The sequence below is a fragment of the Panthera leo genome, chromosome E2 (assembly GCF_018350215.1).
Source record: "Panthera leo isolate Ple1 chromosome E2, P.leo_Ple1_pat1.1, whole genome shotgun sequence".
Classification (NCBI taxonomy): domain Eukaryota; kingdom Metazoa; phylum Chordata; class Mammalia; order Carnivora; family Felidae; genus Panthera; species Panthera leo.
The window spans coordinates 57,451,321-57,473,048 of record NC_056693.1 but is presented as its reverse complement, the minus strand read 5'-3'; the positions used below and the strand labels follow the sequence as shown (position 1 = coordinate 57,473,048).

The window sequence follows — 21,728 nt, the reverse complement described above, 5'->3', positions numbered from 1 at the left end:
GGGCACCTCGGTGGCCCCCTCGTCGAGCCTCTGGCTTCGGCTCAGGTCACGATCTCGCAGTCCGTGGGTTCGAGCCCCGCGTCGGGCTCTGGGCTGACGGCTCGGAGCCTGGAGTCCGCTTCCGATTCTGTGTCTCCCTCTGTCTCTGCCCCTCCCCAACTTGTGCTCTGTCTGCGTCTCCAAAGTAAATAAACATTTTTAAATTTTTTTAAATAAAAGGAAAGCAAGCAAGCAGCAGCACGAGGGATGCACGCACAGAGACAAGAAACGGGGGAAGGTGGACGGCTTCCCAGCCCTGCGGACGCCTTGACCGTGAACGTGCAGCCTCCAGAACCGGGAGAAAATAAATCTCTGTCGTCTGAGCCCCCGGGTCCGTGGTGCTCGGTTGGGGCCGCCCGAGCGGACGAACGGCTGACACACAGCATAAGCTCCGGGGGCGAGCAGGGTGTGCGTCACCGGGAGGTCGTGAAACGTGCAGGCGCCCGGGCCCCCGCCCAGACCCGCTGGGCCAGAAGCTGCATTTTGGCAACCCCCCTCCCCCCACCCATGCACGGTCTGCACCCTTTAAGGCACACCCCTCTTGCCGCTTGTCAGGTGGGGGTCTCCCCGGGGCTCCAGAAAATACCGCAGGGACTGGCACCCCCCCGCGCCCGTGTGTCACACGCGTGGTGTAAACACAGTCGTGAGGCGCCTCCGAGGTGGTTTCCAACGTTTGATGTCACGGACTGTTCGGATTTGCCCGACGAGAGACACGACACAGAGACACGTTAGAAATCAAACCAGGTTTATTGAAACGACAAAACGACAGCAACGTGGTCCCCGTTCGTGCAAAGCACACACACACACAATTTACAATAAACTTTTTGTACACAGGAAGTAGTAAAATACATCATTTTTCATAGAAAAAAGCACACATGTAAGCTGCGGGCTGAGTGAGCCTACAGACAATATAAAAAAAAAATCAGAACACAGTGGGGGGCAAAAATCTGCAGGAAACGAGAACCTTTTCGTTTGGGGGGCAGGGTCAGACCCTGAAACACCGCTGGCCTGATTCGTCATCTTTTTGTGGGTCAAGTGCCCACGGGGGCAACGGGTCCTGCTAACACGCGAAGTTAGAGATGGTCTCTGACTACAGGGGCCTTGCCTTTGTAGGCCTGTTTCCATCTTCAGAAGGAAAATGGTTCCAGTTTCAAAACGTTTGTGAGCACGGGAGGGACGAGTTCTGGTTCGGGGGGACGGGGGAGAGGGGGGATCTGCCTATCCTGTTAGACGGGCCGGTTCATGAGACATTCGGGAACCCAAACGAGCCCCCAGATGATGGGCTGGACTCGCTCTGGAAGTTTCAGACTCTCCCTTGGGTGGGACGCCTTCACGGCCAGCCCCCCGGGACACCCGCGGGCCGCCTCGACTTCTTACAAGCCCGGAGCCCCGGCAAAGCCACAGCCGCCAAAGGCCGGTCACAGAGCAGAGTCTGATGAAGCGGAAGTCCAGCAGCACAACCCTTAGAATCCAGAAGTTTCCAAGTACCCAGATCTTGGGCTGTAACGAGACCCGTCACTGACAGGCTGACCAAATTCTTCTGCTCTCAGCTCAGCGTGCGAAGAGTTTCACGGCTCTCACCAACTCCCTCCGGCCGGAGGGAAGCCATTCACCTCCAGTCTGTGAATTTAGTCGGGATGCACTCAGCAACCTGGGACTTCCTTCCCCGGGGGAGGCTTCCTTGTCCAGACCATCCCAGCTTTGCTTTAAAAAAAACCCCGACAAAACAAAAAACCCGTCTGCTGGTCCCTTGGCCTTTCCAATATTTTGACGGCCAGTTGAGATCGGATTTGAAACCGGTGTTCCCAGAGGTGACCTGCCGGACGGCCGGCCTGGGGGAGGGGGGGCGGGGAGAGCGTCACCTTCTGCGGAGCAACGCTATTTACCAAAGGGTGTTTTCTTTCCCTGTGGGTTTTTGGTCTGGGCTTGTGAAGGACTTTTGTAAAGTGGAAACCAGAGAGCCCCACGCTCCTCAGAGCCGGAGGAACGTCTGGCAAGAGCCGTTCCACAAAAACAGGAAGAGAAATCCTTCTAGAGTGTTACTGTCGCTTTTGCTGTTATGCCGCAGGACCGTTTCGTAACCACACACGGCCCCCCCTTCCCAGAGCTGCTAACCTCGGCGAGGAATGCACTGAGGAATCCATTCCTCCCGCTGCTCAAAACTGGGTCATCCCACGGATGGGGACTCTGCACATCTGACTGCCACTTTTTCAAGGCAGCAACGAAACAGTGGGACCGACGGGCGCTAAGAGTTTTGTTTAAAAAAAAAAAAAAAATTAAAAAGTGGGGCTGCCGACAGAACCGCTCGCAAAGCAAAGACCCCGGTGGGAAACATCGTGCATAAACCAGTCTGGGCTGGGGCGAGGGCTACGGGGCGGGGGGGTGGGGTGGGGGGGGAAGGGGGCAAAGAAAGGATCCTGGTTCATTTGTCCTCAAGGAGACCAAAGGTCACGGCAGCAAACAGACGGGCCACGCGGACACAGGGAAGGACGAAGACGAGATAAATCTCTGGGGTCACTGCGGAACCCTAAAGAAGCCAGCCCTGCCGTCCGCAGAACCAGCCTGTGCGAGGCAGGGTGCCGGCGAGGACGGGGACCAGGGCCGAGCCCGGGCCTCACGTCCCCGGCCCCTCGTTCCAGCCCATTTGTCTGACCAGCAAACATTAAGCCCATTTTCCTCCACTGGTGGGGACGGACTGTGTTTTCAAAGTTTTTAAATAACCACCTTCCACTCCCTTCCTGAAACCCTTTGGATGCTCCGTAAGCCCCTTCCCGCCCCCGCCTGCCTCCCGGCGTGAGCTCCGGGTCCTGCCACGTCCGCAGGCCTGGAACCTTCCCCACGCCCCCCCCCACCCTCCACCAAAGAGCACCGGGAAGGAGCACCTGGGCGACTGTCCCTGCAGAGGGGCCAGTCACCAGCCGTCCAGCCGGGACCCCGAGGGCGCCGTTTCTCCGTGTGGTTTCAGACAAAGGCACAAAGGGTGTGACACTGAACGCCATTGAAAGGAAGTTTCCCGCCTCTCTATATCCCCAGCCCACCCCCCCCCCCAAGTGACAAAATAAAAATAAAAAGCAAAACCCTGAAGCCCTCTCGAAGACGCCCCCTTCTCCCCGGCGCTGGGAATTCACTGCCTGACGGCAAAGATCCGGAAGGCCTTTCCGTCGCGAGGGGTCCTCAGGCTGAAAAAGAAGGCAGAGGCCACATTACCGCAAGGTCTGGAGGGCGTCTTTCAGGCAGCCGGGAAGGGGGAGCTGGGTGTCCCCTGGCCCCAGGGTGGAAGCATCGTGGCCCAGGGACACTTGCCCGCAACGGCTGGAAACACAGCGTGCCCCTGCCAGGAACAGCTGGCAGGCTCCACTCTTTCCGCAAGGCGGCCCGGGGGGGGGAATCTAGGTCAGGCGGGGCCGCTAACTCATTCGCCTTGAACTCCGGGAGTTGCCGGCCCCAGTCTGTCTGAACCGAGCGCACCCTCCGAGACCGCTGCCTGGCGTCGGCTACCCCCCGCCGGCTCGACCGGTGGCCGTCTGGTTGACCGATCGGCAGGACAGCATCGTGACGAGGACGCCTGAGCCGCCGTGACGAAAACAGCACACGGGCTAGGCTCGGACGCTGCACGGTCTCGTACGCGCCTTTGGCCTTCTTCCCCGGGGGCTGCGTGAGTGACCCTGGTGTGCAGGCGAGGAGGCTGAGGCAGCGAGAGAGAAGCGGGACTCCCCCGAGGTCACGCAGCCGCCCCAGGTCGCGCATCTGGCAACAGCCACCCTCTCGAGGCAGGGGTTAAATCCCGCAGCTAAGTGAAGGCTTTCAACAGAAACAAAAACAAAACAGCACTGTTGATTGTTAACAAAGCCACCAAAGTGACCCCTTTTCGGTGTGCAACCCAGTGATTTTTAGTGATTTCACGGGGTTGTGGAATCCCCTCCACAAACACCCCCGAGAAAACACCACCCGCGCCCAGTTTGGATCAGTTCCCCTCCCACAGGCCCTGCCAGCTTCCGTGCGTATAGACTGGCCCGTCCCGGACACTTCGCGTAAACGGAATCACACACGACGGGGCCTCGTGCCGCTGGCTCGTCTCGCGCGGGTTGGTGTTTCTGGGGCTCATCCCCCGTGGTGGCCTGGTCCCTGCTTCATCCCTCGTTAGGGCTGCGTCACGCGCCATTCGGGGGACGGGCCACATTTTCTTCACCCATCCCCCGGGTGAGGGGCATTTACACCCCGTCCGCTTCGGGCTCCCAGGACGGAACGCTGCTGCGAACGTCTGTCGATGACGTGTCCGTAAGGACACGTGTCGGCCGATTCTCGGGGACAGACGGCTAGGAGCCACACCTGCGGGGTCACATGTTACGTGACGGCTCTTTTTTAGATAGCCGCCAGACGGTTTCCCAAAGCAGCCGCACCGCCGGACATGACCCCCCCCCCCCGCCCCCGCCGCACGTGAGGGGCCGGCAGGGTCCCCATGGTGTCGCCAGCACCTGCCGTCTCACGGCTTCGTAGGCGGCTGCATAGTAGTCGGTTGTAGTGAAGCGGCAGCGGACCGGGTCCCTGTTCACGGACACTTAGTAGGTCCCTCATACTCCACTCCTGTCAACGGTGCCACGGGGGGCACGGGACTTTCTGCACGGGTCTGAGGGCACCCGTGGATCAGCCCCGAGGAGCAGAACGGCTGGATCGCAGGACACGCGCTTGTGCGAGCCGGGCGGCTTGCCCGACGGAAGGTTCCAGCGACCGACCAGTCCCGTCAACAACACGCCCGGCGGCCCGTTCAGCCCACCGGCTGGCCAGCGGCGCGTGGGATCCGGCTTCTGGTTCTGGGCCATTCACAAGTAGGGAGGGGCGTCCAAACGGAGCTTTCATTTGCATTTTGCTCGTCCCCGTGAATGAGTCTGAGCAGAGGAGGAACGGCCCGGCCGTGACGTCGCCGTGACTTCCTGTGGGGGGGGGGGTCTCCCCTCCCGCTGAGAGGGGCCCGGGTTGGAAACTGCGGGACCGAAGGGCCCCTGCGCTCTCAGACTTCTCGGCCAGGGCGGCGGTCCTCGGGAAGCAGGCCGCTCGGAATTCCTGCCCGTTTTCCCCTCGCCTCATGGCAGCTTCGTGCTCTTGGCTACCCCGGGGCTGAACTTCTGGAACGGGCATCCGATGGGAGCACTTGGCGAGATGGGGCTGCGAGGCAAAGCCAGGCAGTCCAGACGGAGCAGAATGGGGGCCGCCGGCCTCCGTGCCAGCAGCTCCCCCCCGACGGCGGAGGGGGACAGTGGCCGTGCCGGGGCCGCGGTTACCCCGGCTGCCCTGCTGGTTTCTGGAAAGCTCAGGTTCCAGGGCCCTCCTCAGGCCTCTGGGCCGCGAGACTTCCCCAGATCCTCTGCCCAGATGAACAGTCCGGAAGAACCACCCAGGGCCGCGAGGCTCTCGGCCATTCCTCACGGCGGGCGAGCCACGCTGGGGAAAATACCAGGGCTCGTGTCTCTGACTTACTACCGTACGTTTTGCGAACGGGGCGGGGGGTTCTCCGCATCACAGGGCCCCAAACGACCCAGGGACGGGGGGGCCCTTCAGGAGGTCATCCGGCCAAGCACCCAAGGTGCCCGCGTGACTTGCCGACCCCCCCCAAGCATCCCCGTCGAGCAGCCCGCCCACGTCGGGGGCGAGGGCAGGCCCGCCGAACGGGACGTGTGTTTCTTAACACATCAGACCAGCGCGCGGCCGTCGCCCGGGGTGTCGGCACCACAAGCGTGGGGCTCGGCCGCTGTCTCAGGCCAAGAGTCCCTCCAGGTTTGGGCTCCTGGAAAAAGCCTCTGGGTGGCTCCCCATCTGTTCGCGCCCCAAACGCTCACTGAGCTCCAGTCCTGCCGGCCTGTGGGCGGCTGTGCGGGTCTGAAGCGTGGGTGTGACTGATGGACCGTAAACCAGCCCGCCCGCCCTCCGGCTCCACACCTCGCCCTCGATCCTCTCTGGACTCCCTGGGACGCCCAGACACAGAAGGGAGCGCCCGTGGCACAGCAACTCCGGGCAATGTTCAGAAAAGGGGTTTTAGGAATCCCTCAACGGGTTGTGAACCCCTTTCTGAATTTGTTCATCCGGCCAGCGTGAAGCTGAACACCTACTGCGTGCCAGGCACGGGCCGCGTGCTGGGGACACGGGGTTAACGGGGCGGGTGGGGTTCTCGCTTTCACGGAGCCTAGGCTGGTGGTGGGGGCTAAACGGCTACGTAGGCGTAAGAGATAATCCCAGAGAGCGACGGGTCCTTGGGGAAAACCACCCGGGGATACGGGATCAGAGGAGGGCAGGGGTGAGGGACGCAGGGACACGGGACAGAGCAGCGTGGGGAGGCAGCAGCTGTAGACGCAGGGGTGGAGAAGCCCCGGTCGGGGAGGCGGCATCTGTGTGTTGGGCTGAGCGACAAGGAGACCCCCCCCCGCCCCCGCCACACACACGAACGGGAAAACACGGCAGCCGGGGGTCCGGGGTCGGGTGAGAATGGGTCCGACAACCCTGGTCTCAGGGCGTCCCCGGAACGGAGAAGCCAGCGCGTGATGGGTAACGAGGAGGAACAAGGCGTCAAGAGGGCGGACGGACAGGCGGGGGTTGCATCAGCTGTGACCCTGCGAGGTAAGGGGAGGGGGGTTCGTCCCGGCCGCCCTGGAGGCCGCTGGGGGCCCACGTCACCAGGGGCTGATGTGCTGCCGTGACCAGCCCACTGAAGGGAAGTTGCCTTACGACACTGTCAGGAAAGCACACGGGCTTGTGCAAAGATGTTCTCTGCTGCGTTGTTTATCACAGCAGAGAGCACAGGAAGCAGGCCGGACGTCCGTCGGCTGGGTTAGAAGCGGTGGTCTGTCCACACAGGGGGACAGTGTAGAGCCATCACGTGGATGACGGCGTGGCCACATCGGACGTGGCTTGGAAGCACCTTCACCAGCTGTGGCTCTCTGGAAAACACCATTAGCCTGACAATACAGGGGGTCTGATCCCTTCTAGGTAAAAACAAAAACAAAAACAAAAAAAATAAGGTGCTTGCGAACAGAAAAAAATCTGGAAGGAAACACACCAGAATGTTCACAGTGGTTGTTTCTGGGACTGGGATTTCCGGAGGTAATTTCTTAACTTTAAGACACTTTGAGCAAATGATTTTAAGATTTTAATTTCTTAAGATTCGTTAGAACATTTTTTTTCTAACGCTTACCTCTTTGAGAGTGCAAGCATGTGCAAGCAGGGGAGGGGCAGAGAGAGAAGGAGAGAGAGAGTCCCAAGCAGACCCTGAGCTGTCCGCGCAGAGCCCGCCGCGGGCCTTGAACCCACGGACCGCGAGATCACGACCTGAGCGGCAGCCAAGAGTCCGAGGCTAAAGTGACTGAGCCACCCGGGCGCCCTCGTAACACTGATTTCTTAAAACCATTTTGAAATGGAAATTATTTCCGGAGGCCCAATTTTATTTTGCAAAGAAGAACAGGAAGGAAGGAAGGAAGAGAAAGCCAACACGCAAGGCCCTTGCAGAGCTGGGGAGAACCAGAATTGGCGGGAGAAGCCTCGGGGGCCCCTCGGGCTGACTCAGCGCTCCAAGAGCCTCAGCTGTTGGCGGAGCCGTGACCAGGGCGCCCTGGGAAGCGTCCAGGGTCTGCGGCCTCAGGGGGTCACAACTCAGCCCCGGTTAGCGGTCTGCAGCCTTCCGGTGGCCACTCACCCCGACCCCCCCCCCCCCCGCGTGAGCCCGCGGCCCCGCCCAGCTGCACGACCCGACAATGCCACCGCGGTCCTTACGCAATCTTAGCGCCCGTGGCCCTTGCAGCCACCCCACGAGATCTCCAAGGTTCTCGCCACTTACGGAAAGCGATCCCAGGCTCGGCGAGATGACGCGATTTGTCCCAAATTGAACACCTGGTCCAGGTGCCACCAGGATGTGGACCCAAGAGGGTGGAGACCCCGGGACCCTCTCCTAACCGTCACCTTAAGCAATCAGGCTGTGGCCCTGCTTTCTCCGAGGGTGACACTGGCCCACCCCAGGTCGCGGTGGGGGGCTGGGGCGCGGGGAGCCCCTTGGGAGGGGAGGCTGCAGCCCCACGAGGAGCCACGAACACAGGGCTGCATCTTGGAGCCGCCGGTGAAGGCCACTCCGGGAGGGACCGATGGCCGCTTGGTCACACACACAGACTGCATGTCGGCACAGCAGGTGATTCGGGGCGGCCTGTCCCCGGAGAGACCGTGGGCTCGCCCACGAGCTGGCAGCTCGCTCCGCGGACGCACGGGACCCAGCGTCACAAGGACTGCGGGAAAGGAACTCTTGACTGTCCTTCCGGCTTTTAAGCGTGCGATTTCTTTTTTATTATTAAGAAATATCATTCCTACGTGTGTGTGCACACACGCGTACTAATTATGTATAAATGCACGCGTGTGTATACGTGTGTGTATTTTGTTTGTTTCAAGGAGGTGAAGCCTATTCTCCCAGAGTCTCACCTGTTTACTGATCTCTCAGGAGATTTCAAGAGTCAGAGTGCAGATCTCACCCGCAGGACCTTGGCTGATCTACTTCGCTGAGCCTGCTTTCCGCACAGGGTGTGTGAACGCGCCCTTTCCTTGGGGACGTTGGGCAGAGGATGTGAGTCTGTCCAGCGCAAGTGCCGGGTCGGGGCGCGCACCCAGCAGGAGCTCGATGGCCCCGAGCTGCAAATACCGTCCTTCCTCCCGAGTTTAAACCCCGTTCTCCCATCAGGGGAGGGGTTTCCCCATCAGTGCCTGGCACCTGGCGGGTACGCGCACGGTGATGAACGCATTAGCCGCACGAAAGCATCGACTCCAGGGAACCGTCTTCCGTGAAATGTAAAAATATTTTGGTGTAATACGAGCTTCATTTTGATTTTCATGTGTGTCGTCTGTATGGGGGGGAGGCTGGGGGAGGGGCAGGATGCCCTGAAAGGCTATAAAGGGGCAATTCACGGAGGTTAACCATTGGGCACCTGCAGGGAACCCTTACTTTCTACTCCCTAGACTTCTTTAAATAAGTATGTACTTCTTTTCTAATAAATACTTTTAAAGTTACAAACAAGCGTACCCGGGCACTAAAGGCTCACCCGGCCCCTCCTGTCTACAGTGGGGCGTCACGCGTACTGGTAAAGAGCGTGGGCGCTGGGGTAGGCGGCCTGGGTTCGAGTCGTGGCTCTGGCTCACCTCGCACGAATCACTTAACCTCTCTGTGCCTCCCTTTCTTTATAAAGTGAGGATTCCTGGGGTCCCCCCATCGTGGGGCTCTTGGGGGAATCAGGTGTGCCAATGTGTGTACAGACCTTAGAAGGTGGGAGGGGAAAACCCACCGGTTTGCGAGCAGAGGGAGCCCGACGCCCGGCCTTGGCCCAAGCTGGCGTGGGGGAGAGGGCAGAGCTCATCCCATCTGGAAGCAACAGCTTCGTGGTTCCGGCTCAGCTTCTGGGCGCACGGAGAGATTTTCGGACGCCCAACCCTTGAGAGTCCGGAGCTGGGGTGCCCCATATGGCGGCCGCCAGTCACGGTGGCCACGGAGCACTTGTGGCTCGCCCGAACCGGGGGGGTGTTCTATGTGTACAATACACAGTGGACCCCAAGGTCTTATTTGAAAAAGAGAATGCGTATTCTTTCGTAACTTCCTATTATACACGCTAATATTTTGACTTACCAGCTTAAATCCCACATACCCTAAATATCTCCTCCTGTTCCTTTTTACTGCGTCTACTAGAAACTTTAGAACCCGTGTGGCCTGAAGGGCGTGCCAGACGGGCCCCGGGAGGACAGTGCCCGGCCCACAGAAGCTGCTACACGGACCGTCCACCTTCGGATGCAGGTCTGTCCACACAGATGCCACAGACACACACGGGGCGTGTCTGTTGACAACAAGTGACCAAGAACATTATCTGTCATTGTTGGTGTATTTCCCAATCTCTCCTTGTGAAACCTGCCTTTTCAAAATGGTCCCGGTCTAGGAAAAACTCCTGAACGGATATTCACCCAGATGTCCAGCTTCTTTCCGCGAATATTCGGGCAAAGCCCAGTTCTAACGTCAAAAGCTCTTCCTGATAACCTTTCCTTTCCTCCGCTAACCTTCACGGACACGTGTGTCGAGACCGAAGACGCCTGTCCTCTTACGATGTCCCGGTTCTACAGACACCTCTTTCAAAACTTTCAGGAAATCCTCTTTTAGAAAAAAACAAACAAGAAAAAAACCCACCACTGAAACCCAAGTCACTTCACTTTACAGCAGAATCACCTTTGGCCCGTGTGCTGAGAATTCTGTTCAGGAGGCTTTTGTTTGTTTTTCTGGAGGATTCCCTACGTTTACAAGGAAGTTTGCTGTGAACAGGTCCCCGAGGGTCCAGCAGCCACAACTCCCTTGGGGACCCACCGTGACCGCTCTGGCTCCCAGCAGGCGTTTGGGACAGAGCCACCCTCCGGGCCCAGGCTTGGTTCCCACGGTCCCTAATGGGAACAGGCTCCGCGGAGACTTCTCAGTCACGGGTCTGTGCAGAAGGTTGCTGAAGTCCCATCGAGACAAGGGGCAGGGGCGGGGGGGCCTGGAAGGAGCCATGCCACCGAGAAGGGGCCTCCAGATAGCGAGACGGGGCCCTGCTGGATGTGCTCAGCCTCCCGAGCCTCCCTCCGTAATAGTGATGCCCGGTGCCCTACTTCTGTTGCCATTTCTCTGGTCATCTGTGCCCCCTCTAGATGACAAGTCCCACAGGGGCAGAGATCAGGCCATGTGCTCCCTGCTGGGTCCCCATGCCTGGGACACGGTGCGGGCTCGCCAGGTGACAGGGGAGGGCACACTGGAAAGATGGGTGTAAGGAGGGAAGGAAGGGTTCCTGGGCGGTGCTCTCCCTCCAGTCCTGAAAGACAGTCCACGGAGGCTCTTGCGTGCGTGCGAGAACCACAACGCCTCGAGGTGTGCAACGACCTTGTAAGTTGCCGTGGTGACGAGGGCCGCCAGCTTCACCGGGCACTCACGGTGAGCCACCGGGAAGTGCTCGGCACACACAACCTCACCACAACCGCGTGACACAGGAGGGACCGAAGCCCAGGGAGACGCCCACCCGAGGACGCCCAGCTGGCGGGCAGGGGGAGCAGGGTCCCAAACACCATCGGGCCCCGCGTGCCTGCCCGGCCTTGCCTCTTGCCTGCGTGCAGGGTGGACCCTGTCATCTCGCTGCCCCGGGGCCCCGGGATCCCGGGACCCCAGCCCTGGTCCTGGCGCCCCATGAAAACGCAGCGAAAGAATGAAGTTTAACCACAAACGATCGGAATCCCGCACGGCGTGTGCCGGGGACACGACCGGCCGCCTCACGTCATCGTCCCGCGTGCGCCAGGACCCCTGGAGGCCGTGTCCACACAGAGTGCTCAGCCCACTCCCGGAGCTTTGGACTCAGCAGGACTGGCGGGGGGGGAGGGGGGGCGGGCTCAAGAATCCGCTTTTCCAGCAAGCTCCCCGCTGATTTAGATCCTGCTGGTCTGGGGGGCCGGTCTGAGACCCCCCCCCCGTCTTACCACTACCCCAGGGGGTAGGTACTATCACCTTCCCCTTTACAGGTGGGGAAACTGAGTCACAAGAGCGCATCCGAGGAGGAAGGGGAGCAGGATCTCAACTCTGCATTTGCCTAGAAACTCACTAGAACCTTCTGAACAGCCCAGCGGCTGTCAGGCACTTCGGGGCCTGGGAAGGGCTGCCTAGAAGGTATTTATAATGACGGCAGCAACCCAGGCGGGTCCCCCAGGAAGAGAGAAAAAATGACGGGTTTCCCGGGGTGGGGTTGGTTACAGCAGGGAAGAAGCCACTTTGGGGACCCGTCCCAGTCCCCTGCCGTCCCCAGACACCCACCCACGTGAAGCCGTTGCGGCCGCCCTCGGGGGGCCGCCGAGCTGCTCAGGGGTGAGCCGGGCAGAGGGCACGCGGGCCGGTCACCACACTTCTCAGCAAGACCGTGTCCTCTTTGAGGGGAACAGAGCTCAGCAGAGCGGTGTCCCGGGATTTCTTTCCCGCCTGCCCAGGAAATTCCACCTAATCACTGCCTTGTTTCCCTCCCATTAAAACCAATGGAATTTCCCTTCATTAGGCTTTTCCCAAAAAAGGTGGCCCAGGCTCAAGAAGATGCCAAGGCTGTTAGCTCTGGCGGTTCCGGGCTAAGGGCAGGGTTACCGCGGGGCCCCTGGGGGTCTGGATGCGATTCTGCCGCATCTCCACGTACAGCTGAGACTCCCCAGCAGGCCGGGAGGCCGGGAGGCCGGGAGGCCGGGAGGCCGGCACGGGCACCGAGCTCCTTGGAGCCACGAAAGCCGAGGCTTCAAGGTTCCCGGCAACTTTTACGTTCTAGATTTTATACTCTTTTTCAAAAGAAGGCCCCCTCTGGGCGCCTGGGTGGCTCAGTCAGTTAAGCATCCGACTCTGGCTCAGGTCACGATCTCGCGGTCTGTGGGTTCGAGCCCCGTGTCGGGCTCTGTGCCGACAGCTCGGAGCCTGGAGCCCGTTTCAGATTGTGTCTCCCTCTCTCTCTGCCCCTCCCTTGCTTGCGCTGTCTGTCTGTCTGTCTCTCTCTCAAAAATAAACATTAAAAAATATTTTTTTAAAAAAGAAGGCCCCCTCAAATATAAAATGTCAGCATTCCCCTCTGTTATGGGCTCCATTGTGCCCCCCGCCCCGATTCCTATGTTTAAGTCCCAACCCCCAACGTCTCAGAAGGTGACCGTATTTGGAGAGAGGGTCTTCAAAGGGGTAACTAAAGTAAGAGTGAGGTCACGAGGGTGGACCCTGATCCAATCAGACCGCGACCTTAGAGGAGATTAGGACGCAGATTCGCACAGAGGGAGGGCCGCGTGAGAACACAGAGTCGGCCGTCTACACACAGGCGAGAGGCCCCAGAAGGAAGCCCCCCACCCACATGTGGCTCGCGGACCTCCAGCCTCCTGAACTTTGAGGATAGAAATGTCTGTGCTTTGAGCCCCCCCCCCCCCCCCCCCCGCAGCACTAAGAACAAATACACCCCTGATGGGGATCTGCCCCTGGGTGGTCTGAGAAAGGCTGGTGCCTTGTGTGAGCTCACGGGGCTCTCAAGAGGAGGCCCCAGGACTGGGGCCTGGGTCCCCGGGCTGTGAAGCCTGGGACTTGCTTCCACGGACAGCAGGGCACAGGTGAGAAGGAGCGGCACGGGCCAGAAACCGGTCCGGCAGCCTTGTGAAGAATGTTCCGGAAAGGCATACCCAAAGCCTTTGACGTTTGCTCCAGCAACTGAAGTAAACGATCGTGGCAGGTGCAAACGTCCCCTGCAAGGCTGCTTACCACGGTGACGATCAGCCCCTGGGCAAAGCGCTGAACTGTCCAACCGGGAAGGGGGGCACGGTGCGCTCACCGGACGCAGCCGTGTGGCCTCGCCCGCAGCGACACCGGGAGCGGGTTTGGGAGCGGCCTCCATGACCTACTGAGGGCTCGTCGCTCTCAGACGGGCACTGGATTCATCCGCCAGCAACCGTGCGAGGCCAGGAGCAGTTTGGTCTCCCATCACGGGTGAGGAAACTGAGGCACCAGGAAATGGGGTGGCGGCTCACGGTCACAGAGCTGGCGAGCGGCAGAGCCTAGTCTACTGGATGCCAGACCCTGGGCTCCTCCTTCCGTAAGTAACTATACTGTCATCTCGCTATAGAGGACCACCGCGTCACCACGATCTGCCCCCACTTGTTCCGCGGGGGACGACGCACGCTCCTCCGTGCCCAGAAAAAGTCCCACCGCGTCTCCCGGGTGCTTCTGAGCTTTCGTCAGAGAAAGTTCTTGTTTTTAAAACAGAAAGGCAGAGAATTCTGGTGGGAATGCCCTTGGCTGGCCTTGGGTGTCGAGAGCCAGAAGACGCAGCCCTACCTTTCAGACTGCACTCCGTTCCTGAGCGAGCCCACGTAGGCCTTCTTTTTGTCCACGGGCATCACATCCACGTAACCCCCGCTCTCGTGCCCGATGACTCCCGCGTGCACGGCCGTCTTACAGATGCTTGAAGTCTGGAAGCACAGAAGAGCCGCGATCAACATCGAGAATGTTGTACTCGTGGGTGAGGCCCTAATGCCATCGGCCAGCACTTGGTGGCCTGGTTGGGGGTGGGGGAGGGCGCTGATCAAGTTACGGCTAAGAAACAACCATCGCCTCCTTGATTCCCCCGGGGGTCTCTCCAGAGAGACCCGGCGTCATTCATTCGTTCCTTCGTACGGCAAGTCCTTTCTGAGCACCTACTACGTGCCAGGCACTGAGCTAGATGCAGAAAAGTTCCGCAGGGAAAATAAAGACTCTGCCTTCAGGGAGTTGAGGGAGACCGACAAGTAACAAATACGCAAAATAGCAACTCTGCCTCCGAAGGAAATAAAGCCAGATCGGGAGACAAAGTGGCTGGGGTTGGAAGGGCTCTTGTAGGAGAGTCAATCAGGGGTTCAACTGCTCTCGGTGTGGTACTTGAGCTCAGATTTGGACGGCAAAAAAGAGTCGGCCACAGCCTGGGAACAACTCTGAGCAGAGCCACCCAGGCAGAGGGAGCAGCTTGTGCAAAGGCCCTGGGGCCTTTGAGTGACCTCGTCATGTCCAAGAAACAGAAAGAGGGCCGGGGAGGCTGGAATACAGAGGGTCGGGTGGAATGTGGCAGGACAGGTGAGAGGGGTGAGCAGGGCCCATCATGAGGGGCTGTGGGGAGCCCGGGGGGAGTTGAGGCTTATTCTAGGGGCCAAGGCAGCCGCTGGCTTTGAAGCAAGGGCACGGCGTGGTATTTTCCCAAGTTATCAAGTAGTCCAATTCCTGGGTAACAAACCCTTGAGCTGAACTTTCCTTAGGGCCTTTACTTAATCAGTAGAAGAATGGTCCTCGGGATGGAGTTGTCTGAGGCTAATGAATCGACATTTCTCAAGCTGGACACATTCATGGGGTGGGGGTGGGGGGGAGGGCTGCTACTCGCTCACCCTGACCGGCCGATTCAGGATCGTCCCAGACGAGGGCCAGGTGACACGAGCCACACTGGAGGTGAACAGCTAAGTAGGGGACGCGCTCCCGCCATCTCTGTGATGCTGTGCAGCCCGCGATAAAATCCAACCCTGGCCTCGGAGTGGGTGTCCCTCTTCACTGTAGCTCATTGTCGCCTACGGCGTTTGTGCAGGGGACGGGGCGGGACGGGACAGGACGGGACGGGACTCCCCACCCCCCCGCACCACATTCAGCTGCTGTGGGGGGAGCCCCAGACCCAGCATCTTCCACACCGGTCAGGTGGCTCGCACGTGTGGCCGGGGCCTCACACACCTGTACCCAGATCCGTCTGTGGGGCGCACAGCCCCCCCCCGCCCCGCGGTCAGCAGGGCGAACGCGGACTCTGGGCTGACCGTGCCCCAGGCCCTTTGGCTCTTATCTCGTTTACGCTTCCAGTGAGACGCATAACCGCCGCTATCCCCGCTTCACAGGCCGGGAAGCGTGGGTTTGGGGAGATCCGAGAACTGGGCCAGGGCCACGCGGGCAGCTAGTGGCTCCGTAGAGATTCCAGCTGAGGCCCGGCGGAGCGCGAAGTCTGTGCTTCTGGGGTCCGCGGAGCCACGGCCTCCAGAGACGCCCACGCCCCCATCCCCAGGGCCCGTGAGGACGTGACCTCACGCGTGGCCGAAGGCCCCCGCAGAGGTGACTAACTTAAGGGCCCCGTGCGGAGACGAGCCTGTGTTACCGATGGGTCCACAGTCATCACAAGGGTCCTCACGAGAGGGGAGGCAGGAGGGACAGAGCCAGGAGGCGGCGGCCCAAGCAGGGGCCGTGGGCGGCCTCTAGAAAGTGGGAAAGGCCAGAGAACCACAGGCGGCTCTGGAGCTTCCGGAAGGAACGAATTTCTGCTGGTGGCTTGACCCTGGCGAGACCAGTACCGGGCTCCTGGCCTCCAGCCCATAAGCGAGTAAGTGTGTGTTCCTTTTAGGCCACGAAGTTATTAAGCCCGCGGGCACGTCTTAACAGCCAGAAACCCGTGCGGCTTCTAATCGCCCCCTGATACCAAAAAAGCTTCCACTGATGAGGCCCCTGACTTGTGAGGATCTGCAAGCCTTCAGAAAAGAGAGTCCGCGGGAGAACAGCCCCAGGGACGTCTGAGAACGTTCGGCCAGGCTGACGGAGCCGCTCAGAGACAGAAAGTCAAACCGATGCCCACGGGTCAGGGGGCTGACTCCGGTGCTGCCTTCGCTCGTGACCTAGTGACCCGTGGCCGTGGCCGTCACGGGGGCTTAGCCGGCAGACCCTGTGCGTGTTGAGAGCCGCCAGGGGGCCGGGGCGTTGTGCGATCGCGTGCGGTGCGGGGGGGCGGAGGCGAAGCCGTTGCCGACCGTGTCCCAGCTCCGCGAACACCGCCAGGTGCCTGTCACCCGGCGGGAGGGTGGGTCTGGGCTTTGCTGTCTCCCAGGGCCCCCTGTCTGCACGGTGCCTGGGACCCAGCAATCACCTGTGGAGCCACTCGGGTCCCGACCGCTGGCCAACCGGGCCGGCACCTCCTCCGCGAAGAGGCAGGGCGGCCGAGAAGAATCCTGCACGGTCCTACTTTACGTGACGCGTCAGCAGGGGTCAAGTCTGCAGACACAGCACGGGCAAAGGAAGCGTCTGCTGAGGTGCCCCTGGCCTGGGACAAGCAATCCGCCATCCAGCGGGTTCCTGACCCCAGACGTGAGTGGGCGGATCGAAAGGGGCTGTTTGGAAAACCCCCGTTCGAAATCCCACGCGGGGCCGCCACCCGGTCCTGTTCCGAACCTGCCGAGCCCCCTCCAGGCCGTGGGCCCCGGCCTCCAACCCCAGGCCCTTCCAGAGAGGCCGCTGGTTTTGCAGAAGAAAGTCGCTTCCCAGTGGCAGAGGCCGCCCCGCGCCCTGGGAAGCTAATACCGCGGCCGAAAGGGGGAGGGTCCCAGAGCCAGAGCGAACACCCGCACTAAGGCCCGGAGGTCAGGACCCCGTGCGGGCTGTGACTCAGTCGCTTGAGTTACTGAAAGGCAGTTGCAGTCCTGCGCGGCCCCATCTTTCGTCCGTCAAGAGGCAAGCTGGGCGAGGTGGGCTCCAGGGGACCTGTGAAGCCCCAGAGTGTCAGGCAGAACTCTGGGGGCCTCTGGGGTCAGCAAGAACTTCCCTGATTCTAGCGCCCCGTGCGGGGAGACCCCTCGGGCTCAGGGAGGCCAGGACAGCTGGTCGCCCCGTCTGCACAAGGAAGCCTTCTTAATCCCCCTCCTGGGGAAAGGATCCGTCAGCCTCCAGTCCCCAGGAAGGGTTTGTGCCCCGCCAGGATTCTGAACCAGTGCGCCTGCCTCTGTCTCCGAGAGAGACGGGGGGACTTCCAAAACGCAACGATCAGTTTAGAGCCCCCCTAAACGCACGGTCAGTGGAGGCGAGCTCGGCGAGTGAGTACCAACACGCTTACTGTTCTGACCGCCGGGCAGAGCGGGCCCGCCGCTCGCTACGCTGCCCGAGTTGCCAGATGTGGGGCCCCGATCCCGCCTCCCGCAGTCCCAGCCCGCGGAGGCGCGTCCTCCAGGCTCAACGCTCCCAAGAGGCCCTGCACGTTGCTTCTGTGCCCTCCGTGACGGCCCTTTGCCTCCCGGGCCCTGATTTCTGGACGCCAGTCGTGACAACACCGAGCCCTCGGCCGGGAATGTGAGAGCCTCACTCCGACAGCCCGATCCTTCTCGACAGCCAAGTGGGGGTCATCGTGGGTAACAGTTTGGAGCGTGCACCACACAGGCCCCGTTGTGTTTCACACGCGGAAATGGAGACGTCTCTCAATTATCCTCCGTGGGAGGTGTGACTCTCTCTTCACAGAGAGAGGCCCCGGGAGGTTAAATGATTTGCCCAGCAGCCCGCAGCTGGCCAACAGCAGAGCGGGGGACCCCCTCGGAGCCGGCAAGCGGGACGCTATTTTTCACGGGACGATAAGAGCCTGCAAGGGCTATCGGCCAGAAGCATCGGCATCATCTGGGAACTTACTCAAAATGCAGATTCTCTGGCTCTCCGCCAGATTCGGAGTCAGAAACGCTGGGGTAGGGCCCGGAAGTCTGTTTGCACAAGCCCTCCGGGGAATTCTGATGCGTTCGTGCCCAAGTGTGAGGACATATCCAGCCACCGAGGGAGACGGGAAGACGAGATAAGAAACTGAGGTCCAGGGTGGGGGAAAGGCTTGCCCGCCATCTCACAACCGACTCGTAAACTCGCACCTTGACCCGGACTGTGCTCTTTGGGCTACACCCCGATGTCTCTCCTGCCTGCAGCTCACCGCAAAGCGAGGCGAGCAGGCGGAAACGGCGGCACTATTAGGCCCTTCGAAGATCTGGAGACAACTCTCCCAAAATAAATCTCTTAGCTAAACAGACATGTTCCAAAAAGGCATCATCATTTCCCAGAATACAGAGTGACCTAGAAACCGAGGCCAACAAAGAACCTCTAAAATGGATGGAGCTTTCTTTCTTCTCTCCTTACTCGGCCAATCTCCTCTCCCCGTCTCCCCACCCTGTTCCTCTCTTTTCCCCTTTTTTCTTTCCTTCTTTCAGTTTCTGAACAGCTTAACATCTAAACATCGACTAATCCCACACCATCACTTATTTATTCCTTCAACAAACATTCACTGAACAATCATTTATGTGCCGAGCTCCGTTTGGAGCACTGTGGTTGTTCCAAAAGCTCAAAAACCTAGTGAACAAGGTAAACACTCCATAGGGCTCTTCACCCACGTGCCTGTTCACATCAGTGTAATTATGAGTGCAGGTGCATTCAAGCAAGGCACAAGAGAGTGGGGAAAGGACAGAGCCTGAAGCAAGACCTTCCTGGCACCTCACCTTGGCCTGTGTCAGCTGTGTGATTTTGGGACAGCCTAAAGCTGTCCTGTAAGATGGGGACACCAATACTTAGAAATGGTGTTTTTAAAGAACATAAAACAACAAAAGATAGCTTTATAGTGTTAATTTCCATCAAGTTCTCCTTGCAGTTCTAACCTTCAAAAAACAACTTTATATGTTCAGCTGCTATGTTGTTTGGCGCATACAGATTTGATCTCATAAATCCGATCTTCATAAATTATACCTTTTGTGCCACCGTGCAGTGAATTGTGGTGTCCCACTCAGTACGTTTAACCTTAAATTCCACTGTATCAGACAGCAATATTGTCACTCCTGCTTCATTGTTTCTCTGCATTTGGCTGGAATCACTTGGCCCTATCCCTTTACTTTTCAATCATTTTAAAACCAAAGTCTCTGTCTTTTAATAGCAGATTGTGGCTCAAACATTCACTGTAACAATTGATACACATTATTTTACTCCTTCATTAAACTTTCAAAACTCAGTTTTGGCTTAATGGCTTCTGAGAAGAAAAAAAAAAACTCATTTGGAGAGGAAAGGACAAAAAGGAAAAAAAAAGGGTGAGCCATGAAGGTTGGTTTGACTTTACAGGACTTCGTGACCTCACACTTACAGGAATCTGGAACAAATCAGCAGGTGGAGGCAAAGACGATGGTGGTGGGCGGGAGAGAACAATTAAAATGAAAATGGACAAAAGTTGAGTAGAAATGTTAGCCGGGGATAAGCAACGCTGATCTAATCATGAGATTTTTAGATCTCGAAGATTCCTTGGACTAGAAAAATCCCAGCTGGCTCCTTCTACAGAGAGGTAAGCAACTTGGCAAGAAGATCACACAGCCTATTGGGCAAGGCTGTGACCACAGTCCCATCTCTCGGGACGCCATGTCCCTGAACCCCGGGCAACTGGAGGGAACAGACCACGTTCTGGAGGATTCGCTAAGAAAACTCAGGCTGAAGCTTCCTTGTTAAAGTCAGTAAGGAAAATACAGAAGAACAGACTCCGGTGTAATAAGAGTGGTCATCAGCAAGTAGTAAATTAGTGTCATTTGTATTTCCTCCCGTGTTTTTGGCTAGGCGGGTACGTAGCCAAAAAAAAAACCGTGAGGAGAGTGGACCAGTTCTATTAATGCGTCAGGAGAGCCGGAAAGGTGTTAAATATCCGGAAATGAAGTACGTGATACAGGAAAGCCGGAGCATTACAAATGCACATCAACGGGGAAGCGGGAGTCAATCGACCGAACTATGAAAACATGTGCGTAAGACGAGGTACGCCTGCATCTGTATTCGTGAACATACACGAGCGGAAGTAGTCGCTATGAACTGGGAAACGAGGGCAACGGTTGCAGAAAGAAATGCTGTGGTCTAAAGTCAGCTAGAGACACAGGAATGAGATCTCGGGTTTCTGGCATCCAGACTTTGGAACGTGATTTCCGAGGGCTTAGCGTGCTTCGAGAAGTGGTCCCTGAAAACACCAGCATACTCACGTCTGCGTAGATGTTAGTTCCAAACACGGGAGCCCAGTAGGACGGCTCGTCTTTGCAGTGTGCCGGACAATGAACTCTGGAAAACAAGACACGTTTGTGCGATGGTCACGGCCAGCAGAAAACAGTTCCCCAGAAGCGGCTGGCCTTCCCTCTTGGAGCGTCAAGGGTTAACTACTTGGATGGGAAAGGAAACTACCCTAGTGTACACTCTTTGAGAAAAAAAAGATATACCTCTCGCACCCTAGCGGTGGTAAAGATATCTTCCCTCTTCTTAAATCGTGCACAGGGAATTTTAAAAGTCCGTACCAAAAGAGGCCCGCAGAAACAAGGTGAAAGAAAGTAAATATGTGAGAGATGGGAATATGGGCTTGTCGGAGGTCGTACCTCCCATTCTCGGGGGTTGGCCAACTCATACCGGGAGTACATCACCGAGTTTATACTCAATAGACTTTTTTAAAGGCCATTTCCCTGCACGAGGGCGGAAAGGGTGGAGGGCCCTCACCTCAATGAGTCAGACTATTACAGAGAGGGGGCGCTGATAACCCGAGGCGGAAGAGGTTAGATCACCACTGTGTCAGTCAACCACATCCCTGCTGTGGGCCTAGAGGATTAGGAGAGCACCTCAAACTGGAAATGGGTGGGCCCCAGCTGGTGTGAGAGATTCAGACCAGGGAAAAGCATGAACCCCACCTAAGAAAAGGGTTTTTTTTTTTTTTTGCCTTTATCTACAACAGTATATGCCGTGTTGCTGGAACCCAGGGACCAGGAAACCAAGATGGCGTCCGGAAGCCATCTGGCCCCAAGGCAGGCAGGATCCCGGGAGGCAAGAAAGGCAGACAAAGGGACTGGGAAGTTAAAACAGTCCTGAGGGAGGGAGGGGACAGGAGTGGACCGAGAGCATATACGTGTGAGATTTAAAAAAAAGAAAACAGAACGTGGGAACGAAAATTCTTTCTGACTTTCTCTAGAACGGCAGGCCAGCAACCTCTGTTTTCTATACTTGTACTGTGTCAAGCTTTTCTTTTTGTTCATTTGTTCTTTCCGAAATAACTTCCTTGTGCTTCTCTTTAATATTTGGGTTTACTATTTAATAGTTAATAAAAGGTCGTGATCCTTGGAACATTCAAAGGGGATCAGCTTCGCGGCGGAGGGCCAGTGGGGGCCAGCGAGAGGGCCCCGAGGGGAGCGTGCACAGCAGAGGGGAGGAGTGGGGGGGGGGGTCCCCGTCCAGGGTGTGCCCCTCACCAGCAGCCTCCTGGGGCTCTTCCCTGCTCACACCTTGGGGGTCTCCACATGTTAGTTTTAAGGTCCGTCTCACGGAGGGAGAAGTGTTCACAGCTCCCGAGAGGACCTAACAGGTGCTTCAGAAGGAAGTG

At 58.3% G+C, this 21,728-nt stretch overlaps 1 protein-coding gene across 1 annotated transcript in view; it reads right to left on the bottom strand.

Annotated features, from left to right (window-relative positions):
* Nucleotides 1-767: 767 nt before the first annotated feature.
* CRISPLD2 (cysteine rich secretory protein LCCL domain containing 2) overlaps nucleotides 768-21,728 on the bottom strand; it is a 59,099-nt gene continuing 38,138 nt past the window's right edge. The window contains exons 13-15 of the mRNA XM_042920658.1: nucleotides 20,353-20,428; nucleotides 13,901-14,034; nucleotides 768-3,218 (exon numbers count right to left, since the gene is read on the bottom strand). Coding sequence (XP_042776592.1) covers nucleotides 3,164-3,218; nucleotides 13,901-14,034; nucleotides 20,353-20,428 — 265 coding nt within the window. The 3' untranslated portion in view covers nucleotides 768-3,163. The remainder of the gene's footprint in view (nucleotides 3,219-13,900; nucleotides 14,035-20,352; nucleotides 20,429-21,728) is intronic.